The 22,708-nt window shown below is 41.7% G+C and overlaps 1 protein-coding gene across 1 annotated transcript in view; it reads left to right on the plus strand.

Annotated features, from left to right (window-relative positions):
* The window catches only part of shank3a (SH3 and multiple ankyrin repeat domains 3a), a 159,150-nt gene that overhangs the window by 66,016 nt on the left and 70,426 nt on the right, over nt 1-22,708 (plus strand). The window contains exons 5-11 of the mRNA XM_078256048.1: nt 473-624; nt 1,988-2,155; nt 5,866-5,982; nt 18,142-18,219; nt 18,694-18,760; nt 19,703-19,932; nt 20,163-20,332. Coding sequence (XP_078112174.1) covers nt 473-624; nt 1,988-2,155; nt 5,866-5,982; nt 18,142-18,219; nt 18,694-18,760; nt 19,703-19,932; nt 20,163-20,332 — 982 coding nt within the window. The remainder of the gene's footprint in view (nt 1-472; nt 625-1,987; nt 2,156-5,865; nt 5,983-18,141; nt 18,220-18,693; nt 18,761-19,702; nt 19,933-20,162; nt 20,333-22,708) is intronic.

The following is a 22,708-nucleotide window of genomic DNA, read 5'->3' on the forward strand; positions in this document are numbered from 1 at the left end:
ATCTCTCTCTCTCTCTCTCTCTCTCCCTCTCTCCCTCTCTCCCTCTCTCCCTCCTTCTGTCTTCACCACAAAAAGACCATCTATGGATTGTCTGCAATAAGCCTTCTGCATGCAGGCTAATCTCCTCCAGTTTATGCCAATGTTTGTTCAGCCATAAAAGAGATTTCCCTGTTGGGTGACCTGTGAGGAGCTGTGAAGCAGGGAAAACATGAGAATTGGTTGGTTTAACACCAACAGGAAGCAGACACTTAGGCAGACGGGAGGGTGACAATCACGACAGCCAAGGCAGTTATCCAAATGCAGAGTCACTGAACATGTAAAACCAACTGTAGTGGGCAATTTTGTCATCAAATATTAACAGCTTCAATTGTTGGATGTTCATTTTCTGAGAAGAATGCACAATAATGTCACTGGAAATACATTGATTTTTTTTTTTATATATAATTTGCTCGCTCATCCTTGGATTTCACAGAATGTCCTTTAACGCTGGCAGCACAGCTGGAGGGATGTGGAGAGCTCATCAAGGTGCTGAAAAGTGGAGGGGCACATCTGGACTTCAGAACAAAAGATGGCATTACTGCCCTACACAAGGCCGTGCGCAGCAAGAACCATACAGCGCTTATAGTGAGTGTAACACACACACACACACACACACACACACAATCATAGCAGAAAGCTGACTCGTCTCTTGTATTTCTTTTGGTACACCAATTGCCTGCTTGCAAACTTTCCTCTGGGAAAGGAGAGTTTGCAAGCAGGCAATCTCTGCCAGAGGGTGCTTGAGCAATTGAGAACAGAGGGTGCTTGAGCAATTACTAAATATGTGAGGATTAACATGCCCTCTTTAAATGGGCTGGCATATTTATTGAATGGCCTTGTATGTGTATGGTTTGAGGAGGCTTGTAACCCTGAATGAAAGGATTTACATGAGTCATATAATTGATTTCCTGTTGAGCCAGGACTGTTGAAAATGGAATTGGTTATTTCCGCTCAGTCATTGTCATTATCCAAATATTCAACATGTAACATAAATAAGATGTGACTGCTGTTAGTATAGTAAGTCTTTGAAAGGTCATACTTCAGCTAATTTCTCCAAATAAAATCTATAATAGTTTATTTACAAATATTGTACACATGTCCTACAGTACAAGAATATATGTATATATACACACACACACACACACACACACACACACACACACACACACACACAACCGATCAAAAGTTTGGGGTCACTTAGACATTTCAATTCCACTCCATTATAGACAGAATACCAGCTGAGATCAGTTGCATTGTTTTTTTAACCAGGGCAGCAGTTTTCAGATTACATTATGTGCTTACATACTTGCAAAAGGGTTCTCCAATGTTTTCTCAGTTAGCCTTTCAAAATGATATCAGATTAGTAAACAGAATGTGCCTTTGGAACATTGGATGAATGGTTGCTGATAATGGGTAATGTAGATATTGCATTAAAGATCAGCCACTTCTTTCTACAACAGTCGAGAACCCTTTTGCAATTATGTAATAAGCACATAATGTAATCTGAAAACTGCTGCCCTGATTAAAAAACAATGCAACTGATCTCAGCTGGTATTATGATATATATATATATATATAGTAATATATATATATATATATATATATATATATATATATAGTGTGTATGTATGTATGTATATATATATATATGTGTGTGTGTGTGTATGTATGTATATATATATATGTATATATATGTATGTATATATATATGTATGTATATATGTATATATATGTATATATATGTATATATATATGTATATGTATGTGTGTGTGTGTGTATGTATATATATATATATATATATATATATATATATATATATATATATATACGTGTGTGTGTATATATGTGTGTGTATATACATATACAACAATCCAACAGTGACTGGGTATTGTATGAAGTAATTTAAGCATTATTCCCCCCCCCCCAACCTTCTTCTTTTCCCACTAGACGCTGTTGGATCTGGGTGCATCCCCTGACTATAAAGACAGTAGGGGTTTGACTCCTCTCTACCACAGCTCAATGGTAGGAGGAGATCCCTACTGCTGCGAGCTGCTTCTGCATGATCATGCACAGGTTGGCTGTGTGGATGAGAATGGCTGGCAGGAGATACACCAGGTGATACACACACACACACACACACACACACACACACACACACACACACACACACACACACACACACACACACACAGATAGAACAGTGATGGGTTGTGCGCAGAATACAAATGTAGGTACAGGGTAAGGAATCTTGTCTGGTTTTCAAAATTTCATTGAATTGATTTTTGTGTTCCCTTCAGTTTGAGAAATTCTTTTGTGGTGGTTAAATCCCATGGGGGGGGGGGGTCATGTGCTGGTTAAAAGCTCCAGCTTAGGAAGGAAGTAATTTGCTTTCCAGTCTAAAGGATTGCTATTCATCACTTTGACAGACATTTCAATCAATTTGCACTTTCAATTGCATTTCAAAGCAGACATAATAAGTTCAAATATTGAATGGGTTTAAATATTTATATAAAAATATAAAATATTTTATAATATTATTTATTTGGGTGCTCAAGTAAATGTTATATTTGGAAAACCACTACTGATACACGGCATTGTTCATTATGTGACAACCAACAACTATAAAGTACATATACTACTGTACTGTACTGTACTATACTGTGTACACACACATTTTAAATGCTCATTTACTCAGAGATGTGCAGTGCACCAGCACAAACACTGACGACTTCTAAAATGTAATGACATATACATACTGTATATGTTTCTATACTTTGTGAAGTAGAAGCCTCTAGAAATGAGAAGTTACTGGGACTTCAGAGTTCATTGATACCCACAGTTACTCATTCAACTGTTGCTGCAGCTGTATCTAAGCCAGTGCCTGCCGGCAGTCCAAGTAGTGGTGTCCATTTGTGTTAAGCGTAGAAATGGGTTCTTAACCTACGAAGAGCAAACACGGCATATTGTGTGCATTTTATAAGCACACCGCCTCAAGGCATATCCTGCTCTGTAAACATAATGGAGGCTAGTGCCTACATGCTGTTTTTGTTTGTGTCAGGGCTTTTCAGCTTATATCTGAGTAGTGACAGAAAGACACTGGAGGTTTGAAGGTTCTTGTGCTGTGAATGAAACCAAACAGAAAGCTGTTGGACTCATTACTTCTGTTGTTCACACTGAATATGAATAGGTACAGAGGATGAATGGCAACATTCTGCTTTAATGAGAGTAGGGGAATCAAGCTAATACTACTACTAGTAAACTACTGTAAATATAATAATTATTTTTGAAGTGAATAGCATGAGAACCCCAACTTGGCAAATAAAATTGCAAAAATCAGTCAATATTTGTCTGTCTCCTGCACCAACCTTTCATTACTCGGATGTTTCCTAACTCCCCCCTTCATCTTCCATAGTTACTGACGCTGAACTATCAGTCTGGTGTACTTCATCTGAAGGTCTTGCTATTATTGGTATTGTGAATTAATTATGAGCAAGCTGAAAAGTTTTTTTTTCAAGTTTTCTTTTTTTCCTGGAATAAGCTGAACTCAACTTTGTAGCCTAGAATAAAACAATTAAACCTGTCTGTTATTGGTATACTATGGTAACCTTTGTGTTGTGTAGTGTTTGTTTCTACAAGCACGTTGGTTCAAAAGACAATGGGCCTCATGCAAGAACCATTCTGACATTCCGACAGATTTGTGCCACATACGAGCAATTCAGGGAATTTGTGTAACTGTAAATAACTGTAAACTCGTGCTTCAAATTTTTCTAAGGTACGGATGAAATTCACGAGTGGTCCAGACCTGTCTTAGTTATGTCATGACTTATGAACAGATTGTCTGTCTTTCTTCACAGGGGTAAAACACATCTACAGTAACTTCATGTAGTCTTAAACATTCCCTCTTTATGTTTGCCTTTGTATGTCAATATACCGCTGCTCTGGTCATTGGCAGCTGTGCTATTAAAAATATAACCACAAAGTGATCCTCTAAAAAGACTACTGACACTGCAAAAATGTTATGGGTTTGTGTGCTGATTTCTGACAGCAGGACTTGAAGCTCAGTGTGAAATTATTTTGCTTCTCATGAATGTGCACGTCTTTGTGAACAGGTGGCATTCCTGAAATTCAACCTTGGTGCAGAATTACAGCCACTAGAGCCAGTCCCACAGTGAGCGTTCCGTAGTATGTGCCATTTCTGTGTCTGTAGCTTTAAATGCTATTGAGGAAGAGAGAGGGGGGGCAAGGTGGAGGGTGGGGGTGTGGCCTTGACCAACTGCCACTTTGCTTTTTTGCAAGCCATGACCATGATGTCTCTCTCTTTCTCATGGGCGGGCCAAATTCTCTGGGCGGGCAAAGCAGAGAAAGGGGAGGTAACCCTTATGACCTCATAAGGAGGAGATTCTAGATCGGCCCATCTGAGCTTTCATTTTCTCAAAGGCAGAGCAGGATACCCAGGGCTCGGTTTACACCTATCGCCATTTCTAGCCACTGGGGGACCATAGGCAGGCTGGGGGAACTCATAATTAATGTTAAAAAACCTCATAAAGTGATATTTTCATGCCATGGGACCTTTAATACGTGTGTTCTTTTCATTGTGCAGATACAGTAAGAGGTTTAAATGGAAGTGCCCAGATCATGTTTCTGTGTTTATAATTTCAAGATACTGTGCAGTAAATCCAAAAGTCCTTCTACCTTACACATTTTCTCCCCATTTCATTTATTTCTCCTCGTGTCTCCCTTTTTCTGTGTCCTTTCCAGCATTAGTATTCTAGTAGTATATATCATGTAGAATAGGATACACTGCAGAAGGTCTGGAAACCAACAACATTCGCAGCATCATTTGTGCGCTGTCTCACTGCTGTCACACACTCTTAGCGAGACAGAACACAGAAGGGAGAGAACAATTGTTGGGGAGAGTTGGTGTGCTCAGGGGCATCAGACTGGGGGGGGGAGGGGGACTGAGTACCCAGGGCCCTCATGTGAGGAGGGCCCAATAAGATGCTAGAATGAATAGCTGTGGATGCGGGGAGGGGCCAGAATTTTGTGCTACGCCCCTTGGTGTGCTTCTTTGGCAAGGGCACAGGACAAAACCACGAAGTTGGAGGGAAAAAAGAGAGCAGAGTTAGATAGAGATTAGATGAAAAGTGAATTACTCCCTGTTATGTGAAACAAAGAAGATTAAAAAAGGCATCACTCTTGTCAGGAAAATTTTAACTCACAGATTTTGCCTCAGGTAATACAAACAAGGTTCTCCCTTGCTTTTGGAGACTGTTAACAACATGTGTAAGGAGAATTGGCCCAAGGAAAAAGGCAAGGAAAAGATCCAATAGTTTAATCATGTATAAGCTGTACATGTCTTAGGTTTGTGTGATCTGTAGAAACCTTTGGGCTGTCGTTTATATTTGAAAATATTTGAGCTTTTCCTCTGTAATCACTGCTGCAACTATATTTTGTGGCAAATTAAGGAGGTACGTCAGATTAAAAAAACTGGCTGGTTTCGGCCAAACAAGCAGAGCCAGAGGGGGGCTGTGGCCAAACTTTCAACTCACCCTTTCTTCATTGTGAATGATCTGCTCACAAAAAAACAATGTGCTGTTGGCTAAGTTGCACATACCTATTATATCCCTGGATAAAATCCACTTTTGTCCCACTTTAGAACACCTCATTTCGTGTTCTTCCTTAGTACAGCAAATATAACTGTAACATACATTGACCTGGTCATGTGCACCTTTTCTCAGAGACTGTGCGATTGCTCCCTTTTGACTTTGTAAGTGAACAAGGATTCAATTTGTATAAAGAATAAATGTGTGAATCTGCCCTTTCAGGCCTGCCGCTATGGCCACGTGCAGCACCTGGAACACCTGCTGTTTTACGGAGCTGACATGAGCGCCCAGAATGCATCGGGAAACACCGCCCTGCATGTGTGCGCTCTCTACAACCAGGTATGTTGTGCTTGTGTCCACTGGAGAGTGGAGTCTTTTGTGGAATTACATTTATATTGGACAGTTGTGCAATACACAATTTTCATCCACTGCCAATGTTCAGTGCCATTGCATGAGGAAGTGTCATATTCACATTGCAGGGTAAAATGACATGTTTACCTTAGACACCAGTGGCCGTGGCTAATGTCCCATCTAAAAGTCTGTTGGATTTCTTAAATAATGAACCACGACCTCAATCATTCCCTAACCTCAACCAAGTAGTCTTAGTTTCCTAAACCTAACGATCACTTAACCACACTTAGACCTTGTGTGAACGTTCACAAATATTGTCATTGAAGTTGTTCTGAAGAATCATCCAGTATCAATTTGGTGTTTGATTTGGTGAGTGGGTTGGTGGGTTTGTGTGTCTGTATAATGTGAATGGTACCATTTTTGTGCGAGTATTATGAAACTATGTGCCTTACGTATGTAAGCATCTAAGCATTTGCTTATCCTCCAAGGACAGGAGCAATCACTGTGCTAAAGCATTGAACCTGGTGGGACTTCCGGCCTTGCTCTAGGACACTTATGCAATGCAGAGTCTTGTTGTCACTGTATAGGGCCTTCTGATTTGCAGAATAGCATTCACTCAATGCTTCACCTCTTTGTGTGAGTGTGTAAGTGTGTGCACGTACATGCACACAATTGTGAACTTGAGTGGCAGTCTAAAACATGGGTATCCTTTACCTGGTCGTTACCTCCACTGTATTTGTTGCCTGTTCATCATAATGGACTGAAAGGAGAGATTAAAGAGAAGTGGTCCAAGTGGGAGTGTGGCACTAAAATGGCCAAAGATCAGGTATATTTCTGTCATGTGGGTTTCCATCACACATTAATGCACTCTGTCTGCTGCCATTTGGATGAATGCTCTGTATTTAAAATGTGAATGATACCTTAGAGACTATCAGTGCCAGCCTGGGACTGTGTGCGGTTGTACAGTACAGTTTTATTACTGAGTTGTCCCCAATGATCAGGTTTGAATCTTTGTACTACAGTGACAACCTCAAGATATCATTAATAAGTACACACAAAAGATCTGACCTTGGTCAGTATTTCCAGTAATTTTCTATTTGCAAAACATCTTAATGGATAAGCTTCTCCGGGAACCATCACCTTATCGTGGTGGAGAGGTTTGTGTGTCCCTATGAACCTGAGGGCTGTGTTGTCTGGAGCTTTGTGCTCCTGGTAGGGTCTCCCAAGGCAAAGTGGTCTCAGGTGAGGGGCCAGACAAAGAATGGTTCAAAAATCCTATGAAAAATCGAGGAAGGGATGAAGTGACCCTGCCCGGGGCCCCCGTCTGGAGCCAGGCCCAGATGGAGGGCTCGTCAGCGAGCGTCTGGTGGCCGGGTTTGCCACGGAGCCCGGCCGGGCACAGCACCTGTGGGAGGAACCGCTGGGGTCGGGTGCGCTGCCACATGGGTGGCAGTGAAGGTCAGGGGCCTCGACGGACCAGACCCGGGCAGCAGAGGCTGGCTCTGGGGACGTGGAATGTCACCTCTCTGTGGGGGGAAGGAGCCGGAACTTGTGCGGGAGGTGGAGCGCTACCGGTTAGATCTGGTGGGGCTTACCTCTACGCACAGTCTTGGTTCTGGAACCATACTCCTGGATAGGGCTGGGACTCTTTTCTTCTCCGGAGTTGCCCAGGGTGTGAGGCGCCGGGCGGGTGTGGGGATACTCACAAGCCCCCGGCTGAGCGCCGCTACGTTGGAGTTTAACCCGGTGGACGAGAGGGTCGCCTCCATACGCCTGCGGGTTGTGGGGGGGGAAACTCTGACTGTTGTTTGTGCATATGCACCAAACAAGAGTTCAGAGTATTCGGCCTTCTTGGAGACCTTGAGTGGAGTCCTGCATGGGGCTCCAGTCGGGGACTCCATAGTTCTGCTGGGGGACTTCAACGCGCACGTGGGTAATGATGGAGACACATGGAGAGGCGTGATTGGGAGGAACGGCCTCCCTGATCTAAACCAGAGTGGTTGTTTGTTGTTGGACTTCTGTGCTAGTCATGGATTGTCTATAACGAACACCATGTTCGAACATAGGGATGCTCATAAGTGTACTTGGTACCAGAGCACCCTAGGCCAAAGGTCAATGATCGATTTTATAATCGTTTCATCTGATCTGAGGCCGTATGTTTTGGACACTCGGGTGAAGAGAGGGGCGGAGCTGTCAACCGACCATCTGGTGGTGGAGGTTGCTGAGGTAGTTAAACAACTCCACAGTGGCAAAGCCCCAGGGATTGATGAGATCCGTCCAGAAATGCTTAAAGCTCTGGGTGTGGAGGGGTTGTCTTGGTTGACACGCCTCTTCAGCATTGCGTGGAAGTCTGGGACGGTGCCTAAGGAGTGGCAGACCGGGGTGGTGGTTCCCCTTTTAAGGGGGACCAGAGGGTGTGTGCCAATTACAGGGGTATCACACTTCTCAGCCTCCCCGGTAAAGTCTACTCCAAGGTGCTGGAAAGGAGGGTTCGTTCGATAGTCGAATCTCAGGTTGAAGAGGAACAATGCGGATTCCGTCCTGGTCGTGGAACAACGGACCAGATCTTTACTCTCGCAAGGATCCTGGAGGGAGCCTGGGAGTATGCCCAACCGGTCTACATGTGTTTTGTGGATCTGGAGAAGGCGTATGACCGGGTGCCCCGGGAGATACTGTGGGAGGTGCTGCGGGAGTACGGGGTGAAGGGGTCCCTTCTCAGGGCCATCCAATCTCTGTACGACCAAAGCGAGAGCTGTGTCCGGGTTCTCGGCAGTAAGTCGGACTCGTTTCAGTTGAGAGTTGGCCTCCGCCAGGGCTGCGCTTTGTCACCAATCCTGTTTGTAGTATTTATGGACAGGATATCGAGGCGTAGTCGGGGTGGAGAGGGGTTGCAGTTCGGTGGGCTGGGGATCTCATCGCTGCTTTTTGCAGATGATGTGGTCCTGATGGCATCATCGGCCTGTAACCTTCAGCACTCACTGGATCGGTTCGCAGCCAAGTGTGAAGCGGCTGGGATGAGGATCAGCACCTCTAAATCGGAGGCCATGGTTCTCAGCAGGAAACCGATGGAGTGCCTTCTCCAGGTAGGGAATGAGTCCAAGTGAAGGAGTTCTAGTACCTTGGGGTCTTGTTCACGAGTGAGGGGACAATGGAGCGGGAGATTGGTCGGAGAATCGGCACAGCAGGTGCGGTATTACATTCAATTTATCGCACCGTTGTGACGAAAAGAGAGCTGAGCCAGAAGGCAAAGCTCTCAATCTACCGGTCAGTTTTTGTTCCTACCCTCACCTATGGTCATGAAGGCTGGGTCATGACCGAAAGAACAAGATCCAGGGTACAAGCGGCCAAAATGGGTTTCCTCAGGAGGGTAGCTGGCGTCTCCCTTAGAGATAGGGTGAGAAGCTCAGTTATCCGTGAGGAGCTCGGAGTAGAGCCGCTGCTCCTTTGCGTTGAAAGGAGCCAGTTGAGGTGGTTCGGGCATCTGGTAAGGATGCCCCCTGGGCGCCTCCCTAGGGAGGTGTTCCAGGCACGTCCAGCTGGGAGGAGGCCTCGGGGGAGACCCAGGACTAGGTGGAGGGATTATATCTCTAACCTGGCCTGGGAACGCCTCGGGATCCCCCAGTCGGAGCTGGTTAATGTGGCCCGGGAAAGGGAAGTTTGGGGTCCCCTGCTGGAGCTGCTACCCCCGCGACCCGACCCCGGATAAGCGGATGAAGATGGATGGATGGATGGATGGATTAATGGATAAGGCTGACATTTTACAATTTCTCCTTTTGCCAATAAATCCCATTAAAGGTTTTTAGCAAATCTTACTCGTACAGGAATAAACAATGCATTTGTTGGGGACTATTTTCAGCTACATATTAACACACATTTGGTGCTCTAGTCAGCATTTACGGCAGCACAATGGTGTTATTTGTGGTGCCCATGATTGTGGTAATGCATGTTACCCAGTGCAACAATGATGTGTTTTTAATAGTAAACAATAAATTTCTATGACACAGTGGAATATACCATATCAGACTTTGGCTACACAGGCAATACTTGTTTACAGGATAAATCCATGGTTATTTTGGTCTTGATGGTTTTGTTGGCAATAAAACAACTATGGAACATTTCCAACTTTATCCTTTAAGTCATTTTCTATAACTTCCACAAAAATCAGCATCAGCTTTGTGCATACCTGCCAACCTTTGCAGTCCCCAAGTGAGGACACTTTCACTGCCTGAGATGATGGTTGGGGTGGTGGTATTTGTATCGCACCCTATGTGATATACAGTACCGGAGAACTTAAATGGTAGTAGCAGCATATATTTTAAAATATGAATGAATGTGTTCTATATCAGGAGAGGACACGGGGGGATGAGGGCAGTGAAAACCAGCATGCTCCTGAAAAAATTATGAGTGTTGTAAGGTTATGTATAGTGTACTCATGTGTTGAGTTGTTCTGCTTGGTTAGAGGCTGCTCAAAGAGAAGCATGTAACTGGGCATTCTGGAAGAGGTTTTTCTGCTCCTTCATTGGAAAATAGAGAGTACTACTCAGTTCATGAACATTAAATAAGCACTTTACTCCTCTCCCTCTCTCTCTTTTGCATACAAACAAGTGAAAAATGCATATGTGTGTTTGCGTGTTGTAATTAGAACTGTGTACTGCTGGACGAATTCCAGTCATGAGGAATGATCTGCTTCAACTGGAAAGAGAGAGAGAGAGAGAGAGAGAGAGAGAGAGAGAGAGAGAGAGAGAGAATGAATAGTTTTATTTACAGTAACTTACTTGGTTGTAAAACTTGTACAACTTCTTGTGAGTGTACAGTCTGGTAATGGATATGGTCCTAGCTCTTGTGTGCTTCCACCGCTCAGGATAGCTGTTAGCCTGCCAGTTGAGGTCGAACACCACGTCGAGCTGATTGATCCCAGAAACGGTGTCTCTTAGCAGGGTTCCAGCAGGCTCAAAACAGGCCTGGATCGGATGATTACGTACCATTAGGGTAGGAAGCGGGCTGGTAGAATTGACCGGGAATCTAGTAGTCCAGTGGCATAGATCAATATATCCAAGTGGAGAGAGAGAGTGTCAGAGGGACAGATAGATGAAGGTGGGCCAGAGTAGATGAATGGCAAGATGACATAATCAACAACAGTATAAGCTTGATCAATGGTCTAAAAGTCCCATTGCTGGGGTCCGACTGGTCATTAACATTTACTTACTGGGCTTTTAGCTTGGCATATGTGATCACTCAGCAGCAGTGAGTAAAGGCATTGCAGGGGTCTTTTACCTGGCAGACCAATCCACAGATCCATGGGAGGTGGTTGGTTGGATGAATGATTGAGAAAGGTAATGGCAAGTGGGGACAGCACTGATGGGTGAAATTAAAGAGAGGTGGCGCAAGACACCCACATAACTGTTCAAATCAGTAAGACCAATGAAATCTTAGGTCAACTCTATAATGAGCTGTATATAGAAAGTGTCACTGGATTTCATAGTACAGGACTGTTTTGCTGTTGTTGGGCACAATAATGAGGAGGAATTTAGCCCTTATTTAAAGTGTTTCAGCCTTAAATCATGCATTTTCTTTGCTTTAGATGTTAGTCACAATGCAATGTAAAACCAAGTGCTACAATCAGTGGAGGATGCCAAATCTGCTTCAATTTTAATGAGAGAAGAATCCTTAACTGTATAAACATGGCTGTGAGAGGCACCATCTGTCACACTCTTTACACATGACTGACTGGCGTCATAACTGTAAAGTACTTGACTTAGCTTACTTTGTATTCCTGTGTAGCTAATGTAATCACATCTAGCAAACCAGGGTGAGAACCACTGGGAAGGTTTTCTTAATGAATTCCTATAGGAAGCATTGAAGAGAAGAGTAACACAGATGGCTAACACTGTAATTGGCTTCTGCACGTGCATGTGTGTGTGCATGTCTGTGTTTGCTACAGGTAACATGATGTTGACATCGACAACAGACTACATGAATGAAACAAGCTTGATATCTTGTAACATGCACGTAAATGGAGAGAATGTGTGCCAGATGGGCTTTATGTGTAACCCTTAAGGTCTGTCCACACCAAGAACGACAATTATAACAAAACTATAAATTTATAGTTTTAAAAAACGTTTTAAATCAAGTAGATGGTGGAGTCCAAACCCCAACTATATTGACGACAGTGGCGAACGATATTGATGGGATCACCTTCAGAGCGATTTGATGAACGATAAAAAACACTGACAGCCAATCAAAATCCATCTGAATTTACAACATGGCACGGCAGATAACACTGCGGAGAGATGGTGGAATTGTTTCCACACAGGTGGGTCAGTGGCGTGACTTTTCCACTCGGTGGGGCTATGATGCTTTATGTAACTTTGTGCACATAAAAAAGGCCACATTTAGATGAACTACATTTGATGTTACATTTTCAAACGTATCATAATAACCATAGTAAAAACTAATATGCACAGGCATAATATGTTATGCCACAGCTACTGATATGCTACTAACGGTTGCCAGTCGTCAGTAACACAACATGCTTTCTTAAACTGTTAAAACCGATAAGATAATATTGGCGGTTAGGTAGCTCGAGGTGCCATGTCATCCAACACTGACAACACTACATGTCTTATTACTGTAAAGTACCAGATAGCGATATGGCATTTACCACCAATTTTTCATCCTATGATATCTTTATCGTTATGAAACACTTTGCATTAGGCTAGCCTTGTTTTGTCATTACTGCATGACATGGATAATTAATGTCAACTTTTGTGCTTCACTTGAGTATGTCTTTGTATAGTTCTATATTCTTTTCCTCGTAACATGTCTGCAGTTACTATTTTACATTTTTTTAACACTTCTGTCCAACCTGGATTTATTCTACCTGCTACCTTTTTTCAAAACTACCTCATTCAACAGATTTCTCCTTTAATTTTTAGTAAATAAACCTGTTTTGTCACCAAAGTAAAGAAGTGCAAATACACATACATTTGCCAAGGCACTCACAGATCTGTCTGAACAAAACATACAAAGTGTACAAGTGTACAGTTATCTCCTCACATTCTTTTAAAATTACTTTGGAAATGGTGATCATTGTTACTCTTTATGCTGAAAGGTGTATGTGTGTGTGTGTGTGTGTGTGCGTGCGTGTGTGTGTGTGAGTGTGTGCGCGCGCGCGAGCGTGCATGCGTGCATAACGTGTGGGTGATTAGCAATTAGCTAAGCTAACAGCCGTAGGTGATTATCTATATAGATTTTTAGATGTTTTAGACCCTTAGTGGTTGTATAAGCTATTAGCAGCAAGAGTAACCATTATTCATAACACCTGCTCCCTTTACAAATACTCCCATGTCTTCACCATCTATGTTTACATGGATTTTGCAAGCTTACACTGGTTTTCTGTGTCCTAATTAACACCATGGTCCATGCCTGGAATTATAACATTTTAGGTGCAAGGCCACTTTAAGGGCACAAATGCCAGAGCAACAAGGCCATCAAATAAAATATATATTCGTACAAACTCTTCAAAAAGAAGTTCACCTAGTCACAGATTGTGGCATTGGCACATCAGGATGTTAAAGTCACTTTGTCAATTTCACTGATTGTGTTATTATTTTTGTAGGTTACACAGCTTTCTGTGAAATGTCAGTCAAGAGCGAAGTTATAAACTTTATTTGAAATTATTTTGTATTATTTTTATTGACATTTGAGCATCATCTCCCTGTTAATGATCATTAAATTTGATCCTGAATTGTGAAGCACTTTGTAAATTCAGTTTCAAAATATATTGAATCACTATAAATTGAATTAATCATTGATCATCCTTCTGACATTTAATAATAATGATGATTAAGAGTTTACCACAATGATAGTTAGCAAATTGGGTGAATTAGTGGTATGAACGTTGTAAATAACCACAGCTGTGCATAGCAGTTGCGTGTAATGATAGCTGTTCTGGCACGGTTGGAGAACCTTATTGACGTGAAACAGTTGAGGATATTGCCATATTTCTCACTGACATGTCTAATGAGTGGTGGAGTGGGCACAAGTATTAATACGCAAACAGAGTTTAACAGCGATTCTACACCCATTTATGGCAAACTGCGGGAGTGGAAGTTAGGCTGGTGTGTGTGCGCCCAGCTCCACAATGATTAAGATTTATGAAACAGAACCAGGCATACGTGCGGCTTTATAAATCTGACAAAAATAATACTTATGCATATTTCTGTCTTTGTCCTAACAAAAGACTCTAAACCGTATTAACAGAAAAGAGGCAGAAGAGACAACGGTTAAAATCAGCTGCAGCAGTGCGGGCGGTGCACCAAGGCCACTGTGGCCACAGGGCTTATCATTTTTTGAGGCGGCCAAACTGTGGAGGCACATGGCCCTCATGGCCCCAGTGAAATTCCTACCCTGCCATGGTCATTATACACCCAGCTCAGTTCAGGGCAGAGTCCGACACAGCACCCACATAGCTACCATCTATGTGTCTTACCAGAAGAGGGTGCACTAGTGCATTAGTGTTAACCTCATACTGTACATTAGGTATAATACAAGAGTGGTTCATCAGATACATCCAGCTTAGGGTTGCACGATATTGACAAAATGTGATATTGCGATATTTATTATGAATATTGCGATATCGATATTAATTACGATATTTTTAAACATATGTAAAATTACAAAAGTTATGGGAAAACGCATCAAATCAAATAGATTCATAACAAATACAACACAAGGTTTATTTCAACTGATACTGATGTCATATTGGACTGGTACAACATGAATAAATAAATAACGACCATGTCTACAGAACAGGACATGCTTTACTGGTTGTACAGTATAAAATATATAAATAAAGAGAACAGGACATGTTTTACTGGTTGTACAGTATAAAATATATAAATAAAGAGAACAGGACATGTTTTACTGGTTGTACAGTATAAAATAAATTAAGAGAACAGGACACAACTTTTCTTTTGCTTCTCTGATTCGTTCCGTTTTGTTATCTATCTATTTCTTCACTTACACAGTCACTCTGTTGAAATATGCACACACGTCACGTGGTACGCTCCATAGGGTTTGTGACGTAGGGGACCTGTGCGCTGACGTGCACTAACGTGCAAGTGGCACGGTAACTGGCCAATGAAACACGATCATTATAGCGTTTCAAGCGGGCTCTAAGTCAAACAACTAAGCCACACAACCAACGGACGGGACGCAGCGCTCCACAAAATAAAAAAAAATACTGCATACTTATCGCGACACTTTTGATATAATATTGCGCAACGTGATATCGTGATAACGATATTGAGTCTATATATCATGCACCCCTAATCCAGCTTGATGAGTAAAATCACATGGACGTCATTAACTGTACCACATGTTTAATTCATTAATTCATTTGTGCGTGCATGTCCCTGAATGTGTGACTCAGTGGTGACAGGATTTACCAGAGTCAGTGTGCTAATTGTAGAGCAAGGCTAGTGCTGTTAATTCTGCTCTGTGTTAAATTACATATCGACCCTCAGCCAGCCAGCACATGGACACATAACTATGTTTATCAATCTGCAATTTGACTTTATTTTTGCCTGAGGGCCCTGTGCTCATTTACACACAAAACAATTTATGGTAATAGTCTGACAGAGGGAGAGAAATGAGGGAGAGGGAGAAACGTGTGGTTGCGACCTATAAAAAAATGTCTTTTTGTGCATGTTGTAATGTGTTCCTTGGGTTTTTTTTAGCCTACGTTTTCATACCCCCTTGCTGCTTATTTTTCTTTCATAATAAGCATTATCTTACTACACTCACTTGCAAACTTTCATGATATGTTCAGGGCATGTTTGGCTGTATTTGGGTCTCTTTTCTTTTTTCCTTCTCATAATTTGTTTTAATGTTACTTACTAGATTAATACATTGCTAAGAGTTCAAGCAATGTATTAGTTAGAAATTAACTAGGGGCAGTGGTGGCCTAAAGGTTAGAGAAGCAAGCTTGTGACCGGGAGGTCGTTGATTCAATCCCCAGACCGACAGGATCAAATCTGGGTGGGGAAAGTGAAAGAGCAGTGCTTGTACCTGCCCTTGAGCAAGGCCCTTAACCCCAACTGCTCCAGTAGAGCTTCCAGGTATGAATGTGTAACTGTGTGAACGTAATCAGGGCGTTCCTGCAAAAGAGAGGCTGCCTCTCAGTGAACTTTCCCTAAATAAATAAAAGGTTAAATAAAAAAAATTAAGTTAGCAATATGTCATGCATATTGGAAGTTAAGAGCTTATTTCTGCAGAGTTGATGCTGTGTGTGTTCTGTTCTTTACTTTTCACAGCGCTGTACAACAGCTGCTATAACTCCTGGGTCCGTGTGCTTGGGGTGAAATCTGAAGATTGGTATTACATAATGTGAATACATTGTTTTCACTCATGCCTTAAAGCTGTTTGTCACAGTTTGAATTGGAATCTAATCTTTGAGTAGAATCACAGTTGCAGCCATTCAAATGTCCTTCCACCACTGGCTTTACAAATTCACAAACTCCTTCAGGCTGCTGATTTGCTGAAGAGGGAGATGTTAGCTGTCAGGTAGCTTTCATGCATTCACCATTAGCAAGGACGTATACAAAAAAAGTGTTTTTCTACCAGGGTGGAAACAAACATCCTTTGTTGCAAATGGACCTACTAATTGTTGCACCAGCCTCATGTATCTTAAAAGTCATCTAATAGTCTGAACAGTGAAAGCTTGAAATTCTGTAATCAGGGCTTCATTTTCAGCAGGAGCTTAGTTTTCTTAGGTATTTACTATGCTTTATATGCATTTGCTCGAATTATTCTGTATGTTTGCACATAATTCTTCACGCCTAGTAATAATATTGTTTTGGCTTGAATCATGATGAGTTTAATGGGTTTGTTTAACAAAGGATTGTTTAACGTTCCATTTTTTTTTGATCTGAGACTAAAACTCTCAAATCGGCACTGACTCAACGCTTGTGCCGTCCAGATGGGTCCTCTAGTTCAAGCAGTTCAGACAGTCCTCTAGTTCAGTAGTCCTCTGTGCTGTTTTCGTACCAGGCACTGATCAATTAAATGCAGTAAAAAATATAAGAGTTCAGTTACAGCATGCAGTGATATTACAATTATTTGATTTTATGTGAAGTTCAAATTCAAATAAGTTTTTAAGTTTAGTGAACTTTGTTGCTCTCTAAATAATTGTGTAGTTGTTCACTTTACTGTATGCCTGATGTTATTGATATTCCTGTGGATTAGTTCCTGTTTCTTTTCTTAACCACAGCCTTTCTTATGGGTCGTGTATATCCATTCTGTGATATGTTTTACACCTGCTCTTTTGTTTGCACTGTTGCAATATGCCCCCCAGTGACCTTTCACATAATTTCCTGTTCAATAAAGCAGATATTTAATTCAGTTTGGGAATTTCTCCAAGTGTAATAATCTTATAATCAGTTTAGGTCAACATGACAACAGTCTGGTCCAAATACTGTCTTGTGGTGTGAGCAGCACAGTAACCTTTTTTCCAAGTGTTGTAGTCTGCACTTGGCTTAAGGTGTATATGTGTGTTTATTAGTGCATGTGTGTATGGACAGAGAGAGAGTGCACTCACTTTGATAGTACCATGGGTAGGTAACAGGGATTTATGTAAAAATAAGTATTTAACTAATTTCTTCACTCTAATTTTAGCTCTGCAAACATAGACTCTGTGTTAAAAACAGAAAAGTGTCAATGTTTGAATAAGGATAGCCTTTCATTACCTCATCATGAAATATCAATTTAATCCCCCCTATATTCCATCCAAACCTAAATAACCTTTACGTTATGTAGGTTGTGGAGACGGGGCATCCCTGCCTCTAGAGCTTCCACTGTTCTTAAACAGCTCTCACACTTGCAGATGTGTGATCAAAGGTAGCTTGTGATGCTGTCTCTGGCAATAACTGTAGCACTGCACAGCCCGTTTATAAGTGTACACAGTACCACATGATATTTGGCTTTTATAAACCAAATGGTCCAAATTATATATTTTTAAATTATAAATTTGATAAAGTTTAGTTTTTCTAAAATGTTTTTTTTTTTTTACGTTACATATAGTAAAATCAAATACAATGACATTTTAAAGTCCTAGCCAAACACATACATTACTCTGTTGTCATTCAGGATAGCTGTGCACGAGTTATCCTGTTCCGGGGGGCCAATAAAGAGATAAAGAACTACAACAGCCAGACTGCCTTTCAGGTATGTGTGGTATCCAAGAACCACTGCATGTTACTGTTTTTATTATCATACCTTACATCTTGTCAGAGCTGAATGGATTGAATGACTTGTCTCTGCCCTTTACAGTACACAGCCTAATTCTGCTACATTGAATATGTTGATTGCTATTAAAAACGTAAGCAACTTAACAGCACCCAGCCCTGCTGGCTTACCATCATGGTATGTGTCCAGCATTCCAGGTTGATGAAGTCTGTGTGAAATTGATGTTGTGGCTGTTCCACACAGCACCCAGAACATTTCCACACATACAGATTTTACACATCTGCCACAACAAAGGACTAAATATGTACATGTACACGTATTAGGAGAGTAAGTAAAAGAAAAAAATAGGATCTATTTATATTCAATTATTTTCATAGAATTAAAATCTTGCTGTTTCACACTTATGTGTTTGCCCCCTTTCCCTTCCCTGTACCCCTGTCTTTTCTCCTCCAGGTGGCTATTATAGCAGGAAACTTTGATCTGGCTGAAATCATAAAGGTCCACAAAGCATCAGATGTTGGTAAGTTGACAGCAGTGGTGGTATATCACCAGGCTGCCTCTGTGTTGTATAGGTTTAAACATGAATGCAGTGCCAGGGAGACATCAGACTGAGAATGAGAATGAGTGATTACAGGTTATATACAGAGGTGTGGGGAAACGAAGGTAAGGAAATGGAAATCTAAGGGATGTGGAGAAGGTTTCAAGGGTTTTTTGGATCCCTGCTGAGTTGAGCAGTTACAGGAAAACTCTGCCATCTAGTGTGAGCAGGATGTAATATCCCAATTTTTAGATTGTGAAATGTGTTAATCACATATTTTATCCTTTTTAACAATAAACAGTATAAAAAGGAAATCACATCTAATGTTTGGAATTATATATATATATATATATATATATATAATATAATTTTGCCACTCCATTATTACACTATAAATAGACTTTACCCAGGCAATGTGCTGGTAATGTATGTGTGAACTTAAACACACATTATTTTTGCAAGTTTAAATTTTTCATGAAGAGAATGTTTCATTCACAGCTAGATCCTAAACAGCATTTCTTATTCTGTATTTGGTTCTTCATTCTTCAGTTATCTGTATTAAAATATAATAATAATATATATTATAAAGATAATTGATAAGATTCATTATGCACTACCATGATTCAATAATCTCATCTCTAAGGTTTTGCTGCAGTACCATCAGTACTTGATCCATTGTATTACTTGATCCTTGCGTAAAAGTTTGCGGATAGTTTATAGCTGTCTGAATATGTTGCAAATTAAATGTATTATCACCCTACTGTCAGATTAGTGCGACCTAGTAACAGGCTTTAAACTTATCTGACTGACCGTGAGATGTGTGGAGCGTTCTGTTCATTGTGCTTGCTACAGTAGCTTGATATGATATAGTGAGTCTAGTCTTAAGAGGTGCTCTCGGTCAAATGTGTCGCTCTCTCCTCTCAGTGCCTTTCAGGGAGACCCCCTCCTACACCAACCGTCGACGTGCGACGCCTGGCCCCCTGCCCTCGCCACGTTCTTTGCTCCGCTCTGCTAGTGACAACAACCTGAACGGGGACCACGATCACATCCACGGTCAGGCCCCCAGAGAATTTCGTGGCCGTCAGGGCCACTCCCCTGTCCCCTCACTGCGCAGTCTGCCAGCTTTTGGGCAGCAGCACAGTAGTCTTGGAGAGGTAAGATGGAGCTTTGAGGCTGTTAAGTTGTAATTCAGTTGTGTCAGTGTGTGTGCACATATAGCATGAAATTTAGAGTAAACAAAACAAGTAAGGGAAAAAATGAGAAAACAAAATGACATAATCTCATTTTATATATTGTCTCTTTTGTAATTTTTTGTCCATTTATTACACAAAGATGATTGCAGTGTTTTACACATGCATATAATACTTGTTCTGCTCTGTGTCAGAGCCGTCATGGAGAGATCCCTGACAGCAGTCTCCAGAGTACAGGCAGCTCCAGATCCTCCCATTCTCGCTCGCCTTCGCTACATCACATGCATGAAGAAGACAAGCCGGTTCCCAGAAGGTCCCACAGCCATGGTTACCCTCATGGACACGGCCATCGTGGAAGACTCAGGTCTGTAAGATTTTGTTTGTTCATATGTTATTTACTCATTGTTTACTTGATTACTCAACCAAACAAGGTTTTAGAGAGCTTTGTAAACAAGCAGATTTTTTTATTCACACTCACCAGTCTCGGTAGCTATTGACTTTGAGGAGACAATCTGTGATTAGCCTTGTGATTAAGCACCTACTTTGATATTTAAACCAAATTTCAAAAGGCAAAAAGCCCCATGGGATGTGTCTGAGACACTAGTTAGTCATCATGCAGCATTCTGTATCTTATTCCATCTGCTACCGTCTGCTACTGGTGATACTGTTCACATGACATAACATCAATCAGTGCAAAATCTTGTTTTATTATTCATACATCAATCCCAGGCACATATTAAAAGTCGTTTTCCTGTTGAAACTGTACTTGCATCCTGCCCAGAATAGTAATCTGTAAAAAGCATAAACAGGAAAATGAATATGAAAATGATGTATAGATGTATAGTGGCTGATTGAAACACTGATCAGTATGAGGTCTGTAACTTATATTTGCATTTGATGTAGCTGCTGTGTGGCCCGTGCTCCTGTCAGGGTATGAGGGCAATGGTCAGTGGCATGGTGTGTGTCTGGCAGCAGCCCTGTTTATGTAACAAGTTAGACTTAAATACAGCATTTTTCCGGCTGGGAGAATGGTGGCAAATTATATACCTCAAATCTCTGTGTGTGTTTGTCTCTGTGTTTGTATGTGTGAGCATGTATGTATATCCACATGGGTGCTTGTACAGTTCAGAGATAGATGGATGGAAAGCGGCTTATAATGATCACCATGGGGACCAATTGAAGGCTGCCAAGCTGTGAATGTGTTTGTGTAAGGGAGAGATTGAGAGACAGAGGATACATTCTGAAATTAGAGCTATGAGTAATTTCATTGGACGGGCCACTCAGTTCAGAACAGCTTGTCACCCGATTGATAAATAAATCCACGAAGGTAGTTGTGCTGCTGGGGTGCTGGAACAAATCTCCTCCCTTGTATACGGAAACATTAGACAAGCTGCACAGAAAACTAGGACTCTGATCACATCTCGGGGCGATAGATTTAAGTGGTTTACTGACACTTGGTTTGTAAAGCTTGTTATTATGATCATATGTCAGAGCAAGATCACCTACGTACAGCACACACCTAATGTGATTCCTGGATGCCACACACTGTGTGTGTGTGTGTGTGTGTGTGTGTGTGTGTGTGTGTGTGTGTGTTTGTGTGTGTGTGTTTGGGTGTGAAATAGTCTGATGTCTGACAGGGGAATTGCATTACAGACCCAGCTCCAGCCGTGCTCCCCTCTCCCTCTACTACTCTCCTGTCACTTTACTCCATCCATCAAAGACTCTCTCTCTCTCTCTCTCTCTCTCTCTCTCTCTCTCTCTCTCTCTCTCTCGTTTTGTCATTCACACACACACACACACACACACACACACACACACACACACACACACATACACGCAAACACACATACACACAGTGAGTGCTATTAATCTACTGTATGGTTTGCAGCCATAGAGTAGTCAACATCCTTTATTAAATAATGTAACGCCGCACAGAAATTAAAGCACTGAAGAACTAAATCGTATAGCCATTGTTTTCATAATCCTAAACCAAATTATATGAAGTTCATTAATACATTCACACAGGAGTGTTAAACCACCCTCCATCTCTTTCTGTCAAATGTTGTGCCCCATTATGGTAGCAAACTAAGTGCATGTTCTTCTGCTTTACCTGGCACTACATTAGCATTAATGTTCACTGAACAGAGATACATATTTTGCTGTCATTGTGCTCTTTTTGTACAAGGTTACAACAGGTTACAACTTAATAGCCAGAGTGTGGAAAAAGGAAAAAGATGGAAGTGAAAAAGAAAACGGAGGATACCAGGTTTAGTATGTCCGCTGTGTTCTGGCCTAAATGGCCTTCTGTACACAGGGAGTTGAGACCTTGTTCTTCAGTGTGTTTTACTCTTACACCAAATATTAAAGTGAGGGGAATGTATAAAAAGGCCAAAACGAGCAGCTGGTCTCCATGGCCAGAACCTGCACCCAAGTGAGACTGATGCCGTCCTTGAATATTTTCCCTATAATATTTTGCCCTCCCTCTCTCTTTCTCTCTCTGACCTTCTGTCTATGCCCATGGTAACTCTAGAGGCATTATGGGTACCAGGGGAGTGTGAAATTAGCTTGGCCGGTCCACAGCCCGCCCAATGGCAGACTCCAGCAAGTTCCTGTGGAACTCACCATCACTTCCGCATGTGTGCAGTGCTGCCAGGGTTCAATAGCTTGGCCAGGCATCAGCAGAAAGTTAAGATGGAGACAGTAGAGAGGATGCAGTTAGGTCAGAGTGGCTCATTAAGAA

This window comes from Sander vitreus, chromosome 8, assembly GCF_031162955.1.
Source record: "Sander vitreus isolate 19-12246 chromosome 8, sanVit1, whole genome shotgun sequence".
Taxonomy (NCBI): domain Eukaryota; kingdom Metazoa; phylum Chordata; class Actinopteri; order Perciformes; family Percidae; genus Sander; species Sander vitreus.